Below are 16,758 nucleotides of genomic sequence, written 5' to 3'. Positions count from 1 at the left end.
CAATGCAGCTTTATGAAGAAAGTGCGCTTCTCCTGAGCAAGCAGAGGTGCGTCCAGCTCGCTGGCATCAGTGTGGAGTCTCAGTGTGTAGCGAGTGAAAACAAAAAAGGCTGCGCGGTGCAGAATTTCCACTTCAGAGTTTTGGACGCTTTTTACGCACGCATGTCTTTTCCCTTTGTGAGCTGAAATCAAAGTTTGGAATTACTGCCATTTTTCGAAAGTAAGCACGTTTTTGCTGACTGTGTGAAATAGCGTCGGACACTCAGAGCTCTTTGAAGAGAACAGCTTTGTCAGTTAACATGTCCGCTGAGGCGCATTCACATTTGGGACTTCAGAAAAACAACATGGATTTCGTCGGCGACTTCGACTTTGCGAAGTTCGGCGTTAAGAAAGAATCGATGCAAGGGATGGACCGCTCCTTTATCGGGCCATGCAGCCAGCTCCAGAGACCGGACTCGGTCTCCTCCACCCCCGGCAGCACACCTTGCAACTCGGTACCCTCGTCACCGAACCTCAACCCCAGCGAGCCGAGAAATAACCCCGGGGGCGACCAGTTCTGGTTACCCAACAACGGGGGTTACCCTCAGCAAATGTACCCCCAATCTTTCGGTCTGACACCCGAGGACGCAATGGAGGCCCTGATCGGAGCCACGGCACAGCAGGGACACCCATCTGTGCCCCACGGCCACCACCAGCCACCTTTCCAAGCTGAGTACGATGGGTACGGCCACATCAACGAGCCGGTCCAGCAGTACCCGGGACTCCCGGGTCACCCCGACATGCAAGGTATCCCCGGCAGTCACTGCGAAGACCCTTATATGAAAGATGACATGGGGTGCGATTCCCCTGATTCGATGGATGACGAGTCGGACCTCGGTGCGCACATCCCGCACAGCCGCTACGACCGGCGGTCCAACGCGGACAGCAACTTCTCCGACGACCAGCTGGTGTCCATGTCCGTCAGGGAGCTGAACCGGCTCCTCAGGGGCCTGGGCAAGGACGAGGTGATGCGTCTGAAGCAGAAGCGCCGGACCCTGAAAAACAGAGGTTACGCACAGTCCTGCCGCTACAAGCGCGTCCAGCAGAAACACGTTTTGGAGCACGAAAAGACCAGCCTGGTGGGACAGGTCGAGCAGCTGAAACACGAACTGAACAGGCTGATGCGGGAGAGGGATGCATACAAAAGTAAATGCGAGAAACTGTCCGGTGCGAACTGTTACCACGAAACCGGGTCCACCAGTGACAACCCCTCCTCACCCGAGTATTTAATGTGAGTTTTGTCCATCCCGCAGAACTGACCCATCTCCATGGCATTGGAGGCATTATGTTGACAGATCGCCCTGCTCTTTAACAAACAGGCCCATGGATTCTTCAAATTGTAATTAATGTTGGACTTAAGGATATCTCTCTAATAATTGTAATAGAAACAACTAGACAACAAGTTATACATGGAAAATCACAATGAAGCATGCATGCAGGACATGTATGAGATGTTTTTATTTTATACAGGCGTATCTGTATTTTGTCTCACAGGAGATACTTGAAATCAGAGAATATTCCCTTTTTATTAATATACTACTTAATCCTTTAGTTACGCTTCAATACTTTGGTGATTTCTTTTGTTGCTTTGCTTAGTTTTTGTAGCTTCAATTATATTTTGTGTTTATGCTTCATTAAAATAGAAAAAACATACAGAAGTTAATCACGCTAGGATAATGACTATTCTTTTTTATGAAGCTGATTCTGCTGGACAGATATGTTCCTCATTTGCTTTTCTTTTTAAGATAATATATGATTATGCAAATTGTTTTCACCCACTATGTTTTTAATTTGTTATGGATCAATAAACCTATCGTGACTTTTTAAAAATTGTGTCTCATCTGCTGATAGATTTACTATCCTATATAAAAACATCCACACAGTGAAATATTTAACTGACATGCACACGCTTTCAAATGTTACATACACCACACCAGTCACCTGTATTAGTATCATAGTGTGTTATCCATATGAGTGCTATACCGACATTTTAATACTTATATACTGAGTAATAAATGCTAAAAGCCCTAAAAGAAGTGCACACTATATAACGTTATCTTTTAGAACTCTTTAACACAATATATCATTTATATAAATAAAAGTGAACTCACTAATTTAAGTGCAGTGACTGCTAAGACAAGGTGCACGAAAACATTAGCGCAACTTTATACTCAAATCATTTTCTCTCTGTCCACACATTCACAGTGTGAGTTTGAAGAGGTCATGTTACTTCATCGTCGTGTCATAAGTATTAATATTATTACAAATAGACGGCCAGAGGAACTGGGACTCCCTCAGTGTTGTGTATGTGTTAGTTTGGTGGAGAATGAAAGGCCAAGTGGATTTACTTCATTAGCGTGTCACAAGTATTAATATTATTATAATAGGACGGCCAGAGGAAGGAGTGCCAGTGTTGTGTATTTATTGGTTTGGCCGAGAATAAAAAGGCAGAGTGGCTTTCTCTTCTCCTTCTCGACCTTTGCCCTTCATGGAGAGCTGCTTCCTGTGGGACCCCCTGCATGTGAGAGCAGCCTGGCAGGGGCTGTGGGGCACAGATAAAATGGAGTGGAAATCAGGCTTCCCCTCCGCTCTCTTCCTCAGACAAACACCTCTGCATTCATTAACGGAGGAAGAGAGCAACAACGACCACGTCGGCACAAACTGCTGCTCGTCTTGCCGATTTTTTTTTTTTTTTACTTCATAGGCTTTTTTTTTCCCTGTCCTGCTACATTTTTAAATCCTCTTGCACATTTCCCTGACAACAGATCGTTTTCAGTTCAGGACTACAATAATATTTGGACAACCGTAATAGCTCCAAGGCCATTGTGATAATAATGTGTGATAAGTGGTCACATTGTAAATGGAGTTTACAGCCTCTGTGCGGAAAAATCTCCCACTTTCTTGCTGTCAGAGGAGACTTTCTCTCAGTTCCCACCCTTGGTGAGAGTTTGGCAGGTGGCTCTGTTAACGGCCCTACCCTTTAGCCTGGAAACCAGGTTCTCTTTTCATGTGTGACCCCCTGACAGGTTTGACCCCAAAGCAGCTCTAAAATCAAACCACAGGTGCAAAAACACTTTCCTCCCTGAGAACAGGCCGAATCCCTGAAGGTCGGCGCGCTGCACCGGGAGTGCGTGACGTAAATGAGTGCGTTTGTGAACATCAAGGATGTAGCAGAAAATAAACCAGATGGTTATGGCAATGAATAATGCTCCTCTATATTTTAATGTTATTGGGACAGGCTCATTAATCAGTGGCTCTTATAAATTGCACAAGACTTTGTTTACAGGCACAGTTCAATTTTCTTCTAGTTTAAAAGTGTACTCGTAAAATATCCTCATTAACAGTAAACCCACTCAGATGACGGCTATGCAGAAAACTCTTCCAAGTTATTATTGAAGAATTTTGTTGTTCAATTAGTTCACATGTTTTGTTGATTTTTGTTGTTGTTTTTCAATAAATACAATTGAACATGTCTTTATGTAATTTGTAAATGACACAATCAGGCAAATTATTAAAACCTTCCAAAACGTCTACAGCATTCGAGATTGAAGAAGGCTTCCTCAAGTAGATTTAAATAAATAGAAGCTATATAGTATGTGGACATAGGGATATGAGACTAAATACTGGTTTATAATTGGGATGTTTTAAGGTGACGTTAATGTTGTCCTTTCTTGGTTTCAAAGATATTTTAGTAAAGTGATGGAATTTTTTGCAGCGATGTAGCCGGCACATTGTTTGTCTCTGACCACTTAGCCATTACATCCACATTACTGATCATTATATATCAAACATCTCATGGTGTAATTATTCTAAAAGGCCAAATAGTCAACCCAATACTGATATCCAGGTGTTTGATTTAAACACAAAGATATTAGCTTTTTTCCATATAAACCAGCTCGAACCTGATGTGTAAATGTGTATTAGTAAATGCACAATTGGAACAAACTGGGTACGAGGTGTACATGTATATGTGTATACTTGCATATATTTTACATTGCATCAGATGTGTTTTCGTAGGTGTGGTTTTTCAAACAGGGCATTTCTTTGTTCGGTGCGGTACGTTTGCGCACTTACATACATCACATGAGGATTTCTAAGCTACGGTGGAATAATACAGTAGAAGTGTTGGCGAGGAGAGCAGTTTGTGGTGCTGTGTGACAGTGTGCAGGGTGCCATTGTAGAAACGATTAGCCAGCTCTTTTTCCTCGCATGTGATAGGCTGGTGGGCCTGATGTGGGAGCCTCACACTACCCCCACTCCCTCTCTGCCTCCCTCCCCCCTTCCCTCCCTCCTCCTCCCCGCCACCAACACCCCCAGCCCACAGCGCCTGAGGCTGGCTACTGAGTCAGCAGGAGGGAAAGGTGTCTGCACGGCTGTGGCATCGGAACAAGAGAGAAAGCAAAAGAGCTGGAGAAGGATAAAGAGCAGTGAAAACGATTTAGAACAGACGTGCTTGCATTTTTTTAAAACAGATGGAGAGAAGGAACGATTGCACGGAAAAAACGAGATGATGAAGCAGGGTAAAGAGGAAGAATCATCATCTCTTAAATTATTTCCAAATCACTTCTGCAGAGGCCTTTTTTTATTACATCGTGACTAAGATGTCCACTCTCGATGTAACCATGACACGCTCTTACACAATAAATAACGCCTATAGTCGACTGGCCTTTCATTGAAAACACTCAAACGTGTCCATCACAATCTGTTAAAGGTGGTGCCAACCTCTTGGCCGAGTGCTGGGGTTCGCCAAGGCCTGCCTGCGTCTCAGACAGCGGACACAGACAGAGGAATGCTGCAGATACTCACCATTGTGTGGGGAGAGGCAGAGGAATGCAGGCTGCCAGGCTGCGTTCACTGTCACCAATGAACACAGCCAGAGGCCTCGAGCCATGAGGGAAACGCCGGGCCAGCGGACCCTATGGTCAAACACCACTCACCACCTCCATCTGTGATATCATAGCCATCTTTTTGGACAGTGTTGGTTTGGCCCAGTTCCACTGTCTAAACACTGAGTATCTTGTTGCAGAGCACCTGACTGACTGTCCGACGAAAACATCAGAGATTAGATAGAAAATAGTCAAATAGGAATCAGCTGAGCAAATATTCATTTGATTCAAACAAACCCCATTGATCAATCAGTGGATTCTGCGTTCACATTAATGATTGGCGCTAATCTCCTGTGGCTAAATGTCAACTGACGAGACATTTGACCCCCGATAGCAAGACGTTTCCAGCCTCAGCCAGTTCTTTCACCCGATGTTTTGCAACGGTTAAAGTCTCATATTGTCTGCAAGAGTAGCTTCACGTGAAGAGTAGAGCTGAGATTGGGATGGAGGACAGGATGGACGAGGGGCTTCCTCTTTCACTTCCTATATGAGGGTCCAGTCAAGTGACTCTTTGTGAGAGTGTTAGGTTTTGTGTTGCAGGAAAACGCAGCTTCGACGGCTGTGGTTTCCGTTCAGGATGTCCAGTCGTTTCTGTGCGCAGTTGTGACACCGTGAATCATGCAGCGGTCACACACGCACATAGACGTCTCCATGGACATGGCACACATACACACACGAGCAGACATGGCTATGCAGATACAGACGATCATGCACTTTCTTCCTCTCTTGCACAAAGCCACACATTCTTCAAAATATCATGTGATCCTGACCGTTAATGTTTGTCACCTTGTTTTTTGATTGCCCTAGCTGCTGCTTGGACTATGGTTGCTTTTCAGTGTAGCCACATACTCAAAGATTCCTCTGTAATTATGATTGTACTACTGGTAATGAGTTAGTTAATCACATGATGGGCTCTGCAGGCTGCAACAGAGTGGATTAATGTGTAGCTTCAGAAGTACAATAAAGCTTGTCTTGCTATCTTATTGGCCGTAATAAGGAATCTGGCTTCCTGTGGACGTTGTGTTCAGCGTGTTTGTGCATGATCTCCTAGGGATCTGATTGGAAGGCCCGTTGATAAAGTTCTTGTCACGTTTCAGTCGACGCCACTGACAGAGGTGTGACAAAGTCCTGTCACATTACAGACCCTGGACTTCGGTTACCGAGCGAAGGGCAAACCACTGTATGTAATGATTATACACGTTGCTTCCAGCGTGACAGACACAATATAAAAACAACCTGGGGTAAAAAATATAGGTGTTGTACTCGCCTACGAAACAGGGGTAACACAATCTTTGCTAAGAGACTAATTGGTTAAGATTAATTTCAGGAACATCACACTCGACACCTCGACTTGCTTACATACTTGGAGCATATTCTCCAGCTTTATGAGTGACACTGCAGTTTTACAGCATAAACAAGAGGCCAAAGAGTAAAGGAAGGTTCACTGAAGAGAAGATTAGAAAAAAAAAGAAGGAATCTCTTTTCCTTTCATTCCCTGCTAGGATTTCCTGTTCTGTTTTATGGGGGTCATGCAGCTGGCAGGCGCCCTCCTGTTTCTGTCCATAACGATGACAGGCGTCCATTAGTGCACAGTAGAAACACGAGCCACAGAGGTTAGCTCAGGCTCTCCCCCCACCTCCCCCTTTCCCCTGACAGGCTCTTCCCTTTCCACAGCCCCTGGCCCCTTGTATACAACCTACCTATCTTTAGGGCAGATAATTGTGGCTTTCTGTTGCTGTTGGAAGCGCTTCGCTGATTAAGGGTCAGCTCCTGCTCAGACGCCAGCATGTGCGCCTTGGCGAGTTTAACACAACCTGGAAATCAGGTCCAGGCCTCAGGGACCGGGTGATGTCTCTGGTATATAACAAACTCGCATCCAGGAAAAAAGTAATGGTGGGACTGAAGAGCCCTGAGGATGAGAAAGTAAACAGTTCTTGCTAACTTTGAGGAAACTAAAGAGAAGGAAAGCATGTTTTTTTGGTGGGTTTAAATGTAGGAGATAAATCAGGAAACACAGATAACAGGTTGAACGTATTCTCAACGATAGATGAAGGATGTGTCGGGTGCGATTGGAACAAAACAGGATACATAGGAAGGCAATCCAGGCACTCCAAAATGTAACAACAAGTATATATTATGTATACTTACAGTAGTTAAATCATAAAAAGGACTACATGTATAGAGCAAAGTAGGTCTTCGTTTCATGTTAACATCTCCCTTGTGTCGTATTATTTTGTTTTTAATTGTTTGATGTGTTGTTGCCTATGTAAAGCTCTTTGAATTGATTTGTGTGTGAAAATGTGCTTTGTAAATAAACTAACCTTAACCTTTGTTTGGCACTAATAACTTTTGAAGACGTTTTGGTGGGAATACGTATTTTTAGACCCAATTGTAATAATTAAGTCCTCATGGTTACTTGTAGGAGCTTTCAAAAAGCAGGAGCTGCAAGAAGGTATCTGCAGAAAAACTATTATCTTGAGCAAGTTTAGTTGGTGAACTGATATTTTTCTTGACTAACCGTTAGTTTAGATTCTCTCATAAAGACTGAGAAAAGTAGACATGAACATATGAAAGGGTTTGAAATCAAAACTGTCACTGCCCATGTACCATTCGACACCCTTCTTTATAAGTTTCTGCGGGTGTCACTGACATGAGAATCTGTCATACGTTCTGGTAAAGTCTCACAGGCCTCCTTGGAATTGGGTGTGTCGTTCTCCCACTAGTGTGTCATGTTAACATCTCCCTTGTGTCGTAACTCTTCCCTCGTGTTTCTCAGAAGGACTGTGCTGAACTTAAAGCCATATAATCTTTTTTCTTTAAGAGGATTTTAGCACAGCAGTATCTGTCCCTACGTCTTTGGCACAAAAGTTGTTCACACACCCATTCTTTCATTTCTTGGCCATCTTTGTCATCATGCGCGATGTTGAGGCTCCGCTACAACAACAGAGTAACAACCATCTGTGCGCTGTGGTCGGACTGTCAGGGAGAGAAGCGTGTGATTGGCCACGATGGAGCTTATAAGGCGTCTATTTAAGGGGACGCCGGCCTTTTATACTAAAGTGAACCCATGTACTTGTTTGCTCTTTTTGTGGTCGAGATACAGGAAGTACTTTGTTCTGGGATTCAACGGCAGAAAAAAAAGAAACACTTACTTCTCAAAAGAATTAAATGAAAGGTTACGGGTAAACAACAACGTTTATAGAGGGTGTGATACGTTTTCCCACTGAATTTAAGATAGATAGTTTGTGAACCAAATGTCCTTTGAACCTAATGCCAGTCACATAAATCTTGATTGTTGCCAACAGAAATAAAATTCTCATGGTTACATGCAAATAATTAACAAAAACAGTAGATGCTTATACCTGCTTTACAATACCAATATTATTGATCATATATTCATTCAAACCTGCTTACAAAACTGTTCTTTGGCCACTTAGGAGAATCACAAACCAACTGTAGACAAAACACTGATGATACATTACCTTTTCAACGGGTTAATTGTACCTTTTAGTCACTACTGTTTGCTCTCTTGGCTCCACAATGGTGCACGGTAGAAAATCTACACATCTTCAGTTGCAGACTGAAATCTCATCTGTTAAGACTATACTAAAATAAAATCAATATCTGTATATTTGTAGGGGTTGTACGTACTATATTAGAATACAGTGGCTGTAAGTTGCTTTGGATAAAAGCCAAATAGATATAGCGTTGTGTTTTGGGAGCCGACAAGCAGCAGCCAGTTTGCTTAGCTTAACCAAAAGACTGGAAACGGGAGGAAACAGCTAGCTAGCTCGCCTAAAGGTTGAAAGGAATCTTCTTCCCAGCCCCTGTAGAGCTCACTAATTATCACAGTGTGTCTGCCGTTGTTTATTCAGAGCTTTTCATGTTGAAAAAAGCTGAGAGCAGCAAGAATGAACCAACACAGTAAAAGTAAGAGTGTAAGTTTATGCCTTAAACATTAAAAAAAGAGCTTAAAGATTTTTAAAGGCTTCATAGAGCTGGGAAGGGTTTTCAAATTTGGATAAAAATTCTCTTAATCTTTAAACCCTTGTCATTTGATCGATTTAATTTATAAAAAGGCTTGTTATGTCAAAACAATGTGTTCCATACAATAAGTGTAATCAGCCATGCCATGACTCTATTAGGCTGTACCAAGGCTTTGAGTTGAATGCTAACACCAGCATGCTATCATGCTAGTAATGACAATAATGACATGTTGACACTTAGCAAGTATAATAATGACTGTAATGACTCTCTTTGTTTAACTAACACTTCACCCTGAGAGGACAATGTCACATGACAATCCATCCTTTAACCCTTAAGACATATCTTTCAAAACCAAACAAATGTCAACCTCATGGTGGCAAGGAGATGAGGACTAATATGAAAATCACCAAAGTCAGAAGGATTCTTCCTCTGAGGTACATTAATATCTGTACAAAATGTAATTCTATTTAATTTGTGTTGAACTGTTATAGTTTTGACCACAGTGTCCAATAATTGATCAAAGCTGCTGTAAAAAAGTGACAATCCAGTGCTGAATTGCTTTATACTGTATTATTTGTAATATTATCGTGAGACACAGCTGATTATTAACTCACTTTACAAGTCCTTATAGTCTGCAAAAGTCGAAAAGTAACTGGATGATTTCACCAATGTAAAACTGCAAAAAAGCAGTCCATTGTGAGAGAAGAGAAAGTGAACAGTGTGAAGCAACACACCGCCCACACGTGGCTGAGCATTGGTCTGCAGCACCAACATGTCCGGCCTGAAAAACAACACATGTAGGGTGGCCTCTGAGCTATGTCCCAACCAACTCTGACCTCAGGCTGCACATCAGGTGTTGAAAACCGTTCAAACTGTCCAATTGTTGTGGGAACCCCCCGTCCGCCTGCCTCCCGTCTTCTGATGAAACATTAGGCACATATCTGACATGTGTGAGTGAAAACAAAACCATGACACACGATCAAGCTGATAACACCCAGGCTTCAAATGCGTCTCTGCCTCTGTGTGGCTGCTCTGGTGAAAAACATTTCAGAGTGTTCATGTCAGTTTCAAGTCTCTTTTGTACAGGCCAGGTCAAAAGGTCACCATAAGTCTGTGAGTGACAGCAGTAATGGCAAGCGGGGCTATATTTAAATCCCGCAGAGAGGAACAGCTTTGACTCATGTGTGGACCCTGCGCATCCTCTTTCCGGACAGAAACATGAATCTCCTTGAGTTTCCTAGTATCAATAGGACTAAATGTCTAAAGACCCTGATTGTGTAATGTATTGCTAAATTAGCAGATATTGTCAAACAGCAACCTTTGACATAAAGCGGGGAAAAAAGCCTTTTCAACAATCCTTTCATGTCCCCTTTAAAAGTTAGAAAGTAGGTTATTGGAAGGAGTATCACTGCCTGGCTCCAATAGATTGAATTGATCCGTGATAAAGTGAACCCTCCCTTTAATGATTCTTTCCCAATGCCCCGCTGAGGAGTTCAGCTGCTTTGTTGTCTGAATAGATCTGGAGTCTAACTGCGTTGATTCGTCTGAGGCAGCAGAGGTGTTTAGTGAATGCTGTTGTTGTGGTTGATCGGTGGAAGGAGTGGAAAGCAGGAGCGTCGGGCTTTCCCACAGAATCCGAGGAGGAGACTTTGAAATAGGAGCAGCCTCTCTGAAGCTTTATCAAACCACCATCACCTGATAAATCTGTCAGAAGCCACAGCCCCGTGCATAGGAAACCTGTTATTCATATGTGCTAGTAAAACACATCTTTGAAGGACTAATCCCTTAATCCTGATTCATTGTTTCATCAGCAGAAGAAACACTTGTGTTTGCAGCAAAGACTTCTTATCTCGAGCCGTAGTTCCCAAATAGTGTCACATAAATGTTTGAGATTAATGAGGAAAGTGTGGCAGGTGGATCCCATGTTATCCCTTCACTCCCTGTGTTTTCCGAGCGGCTTACCCCCGGGGGCTACTTTGACATGCACATGCATACCTATCTGTGCCGCTATCTCTTTACAGTATATCTGTGTCAGCAGCGGGCCGAGGCAGGAGCATGAGAAATGGAGGCGAGCTCGGTCCTCAGTCCCACGGATAGGGGCTGTGCACTCAGCTGTAAACGGTTTCTGTGTGTGTGTGTGTGTGTGTGTGTGTGTGTGTGTGTGTGTGTGTGTGTGTGTGTGTGTGTGTGTGTGTGTGTGTGTGTGTGTGTGTGTGTGTGTGTGTGTGTGTGTGTGTGTGTGTGTGTGTGTGTGTGTGTGTGTGTGTGTGTGTGTGTGTGTGTGTGTGTGTGTGTGTGTGTGTGTGTGTGTGTGTGTGTGTGTGTGTGTGTGTGTGTGTGTGTCTTTATTTCCATCTGTTTTCATCACCTCTGGAAAGGTGGCATGACGACTCTTCCCACAGGAGCGGCGAGAGCGTTGCCGTCCCGCACCTTCCTCCTCTCCTCACCTTACTTGATGACATGGGCCTTATCGCTGCATCTGCAGGGCCAGTTAGTCCTTCCCCTTTGTTTGAGGATTAGGGGACGCTACTGCACCCATTGTGAGCTCCGCAACGCCAAAATTGCGAGGCACAAATATCTTCCTTCTTTGAGAAGTCGACACTCAGGATCAAACGATTACTTCAGATAATCTCAAGCATAATTGAATAATATTCGCAGCTGCTTAAATGAACTCTCCCTGACTGCTCAATATGCAAATGTCTTCTTTTACTCCACATTGCATTAAATCATCATTTTCTTTGGCCTTGAGCTGTGGGGGGGAATGTGTTTACATCCACAAGTCAGGAATTTGTCAAGGTGCGTACCTGATATGATGCACTACAAAATGAGTTATCTGCAATATCTCTTCCCAAAATAAGGTCAAAATAGACTCGGCGTCACTTCAGGAAGACTCAGAAATGTTTTACAAAAGTACTGACGGCATCAAAGAGGGGATGCCTTTCACTCCATAGCGAGCCACCGTTACAAAGAGAGTTGACCTTGCCTTTGGCCTCTTGGCTGTCTGACAAAGCAATCCCCATGCTCTAGTGCAGTACGGCTGTCCTCTAAATGAAAGTAGCTGAGAGGCGAAGGGCAAAGAGGCCTATGGAATATCAATGTGCGATGCTCTCAATTAAGATTAAAGCTTCAAATGGAATCCTATGGAGCCGCTTCCCTAAGAAATGCTTGACATTTTACCCTTGCTGACTCTGTATAAAAAAAACAGTCCTGCGCCACCAGTACCACCACCACCACCACCACCTCCGCGGACGCTAACTAGCTGCCCCTCCTCGGTGATTCACTGAATTCATTCTGCAGATATTGACTTGGGCTACAGTCACACTTCTAAGAAATAAGTGAAATGGATCATCTTACTGCCAGCGGATGATAAGAATACTGAAATATGGAAAAGCGTCTGGATCAGCAAAATGACAAACTGGGGTGGTGGGGGGAAATATGAGGCAGTCATGATAAACCCTTAGAGACAAATTCCCTACTGCTAGACGGAGGAGAGGAAAGAGAAGGGAGGAGAGGTAAAGGAGAAAATAAAATATACTGCAACATGCCCGTTTTAAATGCATGTGTTAAAGGGGGCCTCGTTAATTTACAATACGTGCATCCTCTCTCTGAATGCCAAAAACATGGACAGACTGCACGTCGTAAAATTATATTGGCCAATCTCATCAAGATTTAGTCATTTTCAGAATAAGCCTTCTATATTTTTAGTCTTGTAAATTCATCACCTTTTGTCTGACAATAGCCTACAGTATTGTCTGTGTGTTTTCAAACACTCCCTATTAATAATAAGCAGCCAATTAGAAAGCAGCAATCTATTCCCTATAATTAGTACAATGTTTGAGGTTTATTTAGCATTTTTTTCTGGAGATTCAGCAGATGTCGTTTCTGGGCCAGTGGCTTTCCGCTTGAGTATAACAACACAAGTCAGTATTTACTCGGAATATGCGGCATATTTCCTGGTGATTTACAGAACACGATGTCAAATGTTTGCATCATATCTTGTAGATTAATGCGGATTATAATGTTGTTTACAGTGTGTATCTGCCAGTATCGAAACATGAGCTGTGCAAGCATTTCCCTTTTGATGAATTTGGTGCAAAAAACACTGAGGAAACAAATAATGTGTTTCCATTTAAATCAAGACAGTAATTCAGTAAAAAAAAAAAACACACATGTGCTCATCTTATTAAAGCATGTCAAACTCAAGGTGGGGCTCAGTTATATGTTTAATAATGAGCTTACATTTTATGGCTGAAAGTAAAAAAGGGAGCAGGGACTGATTATGAATGCGATGTAGAAAATAAGATCAAAATGGAGCCTATCGTGTAAACTCCACCCTTGATAAACAGAATTCCACATCACGCTCCAACTCTGCAGTTAACTGAATCAATGCAATTCCACTTGTGCTGATCTTGCAGACTGAGGCCCTTCCCCCATCCTCCCTCACTTCCCCCCTCCCTCCCTCGCTCGCTCGCTCTTTTTCGCTCTCTCTCTCTCTCTCTCTCTCTCGAACACACACACACACACAAAACCCGTCTCCCTCCCCGTGCAGGTCTACCCATCGTAACACATTAGCAGTAGAAGCCATCACACAATCAAGACAAGGCAGTGTATGAGACGTCAGGCCAATTTGTTTCCTTCTCGGAGCTACATCACATTAGCAGGGTGGCTATACCCTTGAGCTAAATCCAAGTTCACACAGAGGGAGCGGGGCTGCTGGACAGGAGGGCAGCGATGTCAGCACTTTCCCGACGGCTGCTGACATGTATCCAGCAGACTGACATGTATGAAAAAAACAGCTTGATAGTTTGAAATATGGCCCTTTGGATGTTTTTTTTGTGGGGGCATTTCCTGAGGCATGGGTGAGAAAGAGTGCACTGTCAGAAAATTAAACCAGAAAAAGTTCTTCTGTCAGAGGTCAGGACATCTGTCTAGAAAGAAAAAAAAGGACTGGATCATCACAATCTCATACCTCCGAACTAATTTGATATGATTTTCCGCATTTCCCCCCTCCCTGAATCAGAAGACAAATGTGACTCGGAAAGACCAGTCAATAGTTCAATTATCTGATGTCTCACTTGTTTAATTAAACATATAATTGACTATCTAAAGAGTAATGATAGCCATCCCATTACCCATGAATCCGATGGATTTGGCATAACCACCACTTGACCCCGCGGTGGATTGACTGGCCTTCGGTACGGGGTCAGAGTGTATCCACTGTTCAGCGCCGTAACACTCTTGCTCTGCCCGTCGCACGTCTATGGATGTGGCGCTCGAGTCTGCCAAAAACAGTTGGAGGGAAAAATGCAATTACTGCGAGATTATCATACTGCTTCCGTTTGACTTTTCTGACTGAATTCATGAATATATATGAATCCATCTTGCATCTCAATCTGGAATCCCCCACATTTTAGCCCCCCACATGGCTGGTGGCATTTTCTTTGTTTCCTCAAAGTGTGTCCTCACAGGAAGATTAAAGCGTTACCCTGGAAAACCTGGATAATTCAGAAAAGTACAAAACATCAAACATTTGAGCCTACGTTACTGTATAAAAGAAAATCCCTGTGAAATAAATTCCCAGAAACGTAAAGGTAGAATGCATAAAGGAAGTGTTTTTCCTAAATATTGCTGTTGTCAGGTAAAAACCTTGAAAATGTAAACTTTTCGTAAACGAAGACAAACAGACCGTTTTTTTTTAGCTTGATGACCAAGCAGTTTTTTTTGTTTATCCAATTGATATCTGAAAGTTTTCATAAGTTTCAGGTCCGTAGAATTTCTTCAAAACATTGAGGACTATTTAAAATGTTGAAATATTCAAATGCAGCAGTTATTTAGTGTTCACCTTTATTGTTCTCTCGTATCTCTCTGTTTAGTATGAAACTATGAGATAATTAGCATAGCTGTAGCTAACTCAATCCCCTTAGCCATAAGCTAGTTTCAGCATGTAGCATCATGTTAGACTACACATTGTTGTTTTAATTATTCAATGTGTGTACAGATTAAAAGAAGAATCTAGAAGGTGTTAATTAATGAGTTGTTTAAAGGTTGGTAATTATATTGTTCCACTTTGGACCAAACTAAGCTAGCTGTTTCCCCCTATTTCCCCCTATCTTTATGCTAAACCTAGCTAAGCTAACTGTTCCTTGGCTGTTTCTTAATACTTAGCAGACATATTTAACAAAAAAGCAATCTTCCCAAATGTTAAACACAGAGTTTTGGTTATTGCCAATCATTTGGTAATTATCTAATCCCACAAATGTTGTGTTGCACTTGATAATTTTACTCTATGATCAATTATACTTATGAGATCCACACCAATACCAAAATTGTGTTCATTTAAAATGATTGAATACCTATAAATAGCTGACAATACCTTTACCCGACCCCCAAACACACACTCAGACACACACACTCAGAGCACCATCTCTCCCTGAATGTATCACCAACCTTTGGACTTCACCACTACTCCCCTTAATAGCTCAATCTGACGGATCATTTAAAAGCCAGCTGAAACAGACAGATGGATAATGGATTGCATGGCAAATCAATGCCTGGATCAATGGAAGACATGCATCAATAAATGGATAGAGAGCTGCTGAAATAGACACCAGAGCTAATGTGGAACAATGTAGAACATCATTGTGTGGAGCTCACAGCGGGGAAGGCTAAATACGAGTCGGCCCGACTGATAAGGTGTCCTTTTGAATAACGGAGACAACAAACTGACAGTGATAAGCTAAACTTAAGCTTAGTTGCTACAGTGAGGCTGTGGGAGCTGCTTATTTAGCGCCCATCCCCAACACACACACACTCTTATAAAGGTTACCACCACCAGGCCAATTTCTCTGCCGTAGCTCCATAGAAGCTTCCGGCCAATTTACACAACTGTAATCATGTGACGAGGCTGTGAGCTACACTGTAGATACAGTATCAGGGGAACAGTCATTAACAAAAGGGCACATCTGAGTTTTGAACAAAACACAAAGTCCCAGGAATCTTTCCTCCGTCCTCTCCGGGGTCGCGTGAGCAAACGCAGCGTCACCTTCGTCAGGAACAAACTAAAATGTTGTTTTTCAGATGCGCACATACAGAATGCTGAGCTAACATGCAGGGACACATGGTGCTGTGGGGGAGCAGCTCGCCACAAGTGTTGAACTTGTGTTGGACCCAGGTGGCGTTTGTGACCAGAGCCTGACTCATTGCTGCAGCACCGGACGCTCCAATCTTGTGGTTTTAAAACGTTGGATTGCGTGAGGCATCCCACTCACTGATAGCCACATGTAATACTGCCGTCAGCTGTTGTGTATACGCATAAACAAATTAAATACAATTCTTATTAAACCACAGTTCGCACTCCTTACACAAGCAAGTGGCAAGACACTACAGCTGTTTCTCATGGGCCCGTGCCATAAATCTCTGGTGAATGGCTGGTTTAAGGGTGGGTGCTAAGGAGCAGCTGTACCCGTCTAAAAATAGCGGCAAGGCTGCTGCTGCCGGACAGTGTGTTAAAGCTCAACATGCAGTATAAAGCACAAAGAGCCTATCAACAATACCTTCCACCTGCATTAGCCTAACGGCGGCCTGGCGTCAGCAGAAAAACGCAGGAAGTGACTGACTGCCTTGCAAACTGAACGTCCTCGTCTGACTCACACACCCAAACAACGGACAGATTCCTGAGCACATAATTCAGACACGCTTTATTTTTCCAATGAGCTGAACATTCGTTATCAGCGCGTCGTGGCCTGAGGCAGAACGCTCCCTCTTCGCTGTAGTGACAAGCACCGGCCGCCCCGATGGAAAAACAAATCCAAGATGGCACAGTAAACACAAAATCATTATGACAGGCA

The 16,758-nt window shown here is 43.1% G+C and overlaps 2 protein-coding genes across 3 annotated transcripts in view; both read left to right on the top strand.

Moving 5' to 3' along the window:
- Positions 1-16,758, top strand: part of zhx3a (zinc fingers and homeoboxes 3a) — a 55,040-nt gene that overhangs the window by 7,312 nt on the left and 30,970 nt on the right. The window lies entirely within an intron of this gene.
- mafbb (v-maf avian musculoaponeurotic fibrosarcoma oncogene homolog Bb) lies at positions 21-1,868 on the top strand. Its single transcript, XM_079684365.1, has one exon. The coding sequence runs from the start codon at positions 299-301 to the stop codon at positions 1,271-1,273; it is 975 nt and encodes a 324-aa protein (XP_079540491.1). The 5' UTR covers positions 21-298; the 3' UTR covers positions 1,274-1,868.

Source organism: Notothenia rossii (genome assembly GCF_949606895.1).
Source record: "Notothenia rossii genome assembly, chromosome: 5".
Lineage (NCBI taxonomy): Eukaryota > Metazoa > Chordata > Actinopteri > Perciformes > Nototheniidae > Notothenia > Notothenia rossii.
The sequence above is the reverse complement of the archived record's forward strand: the minus strand, read 5'-3'. Positions and strand labels throughout refer to the sequence as shown.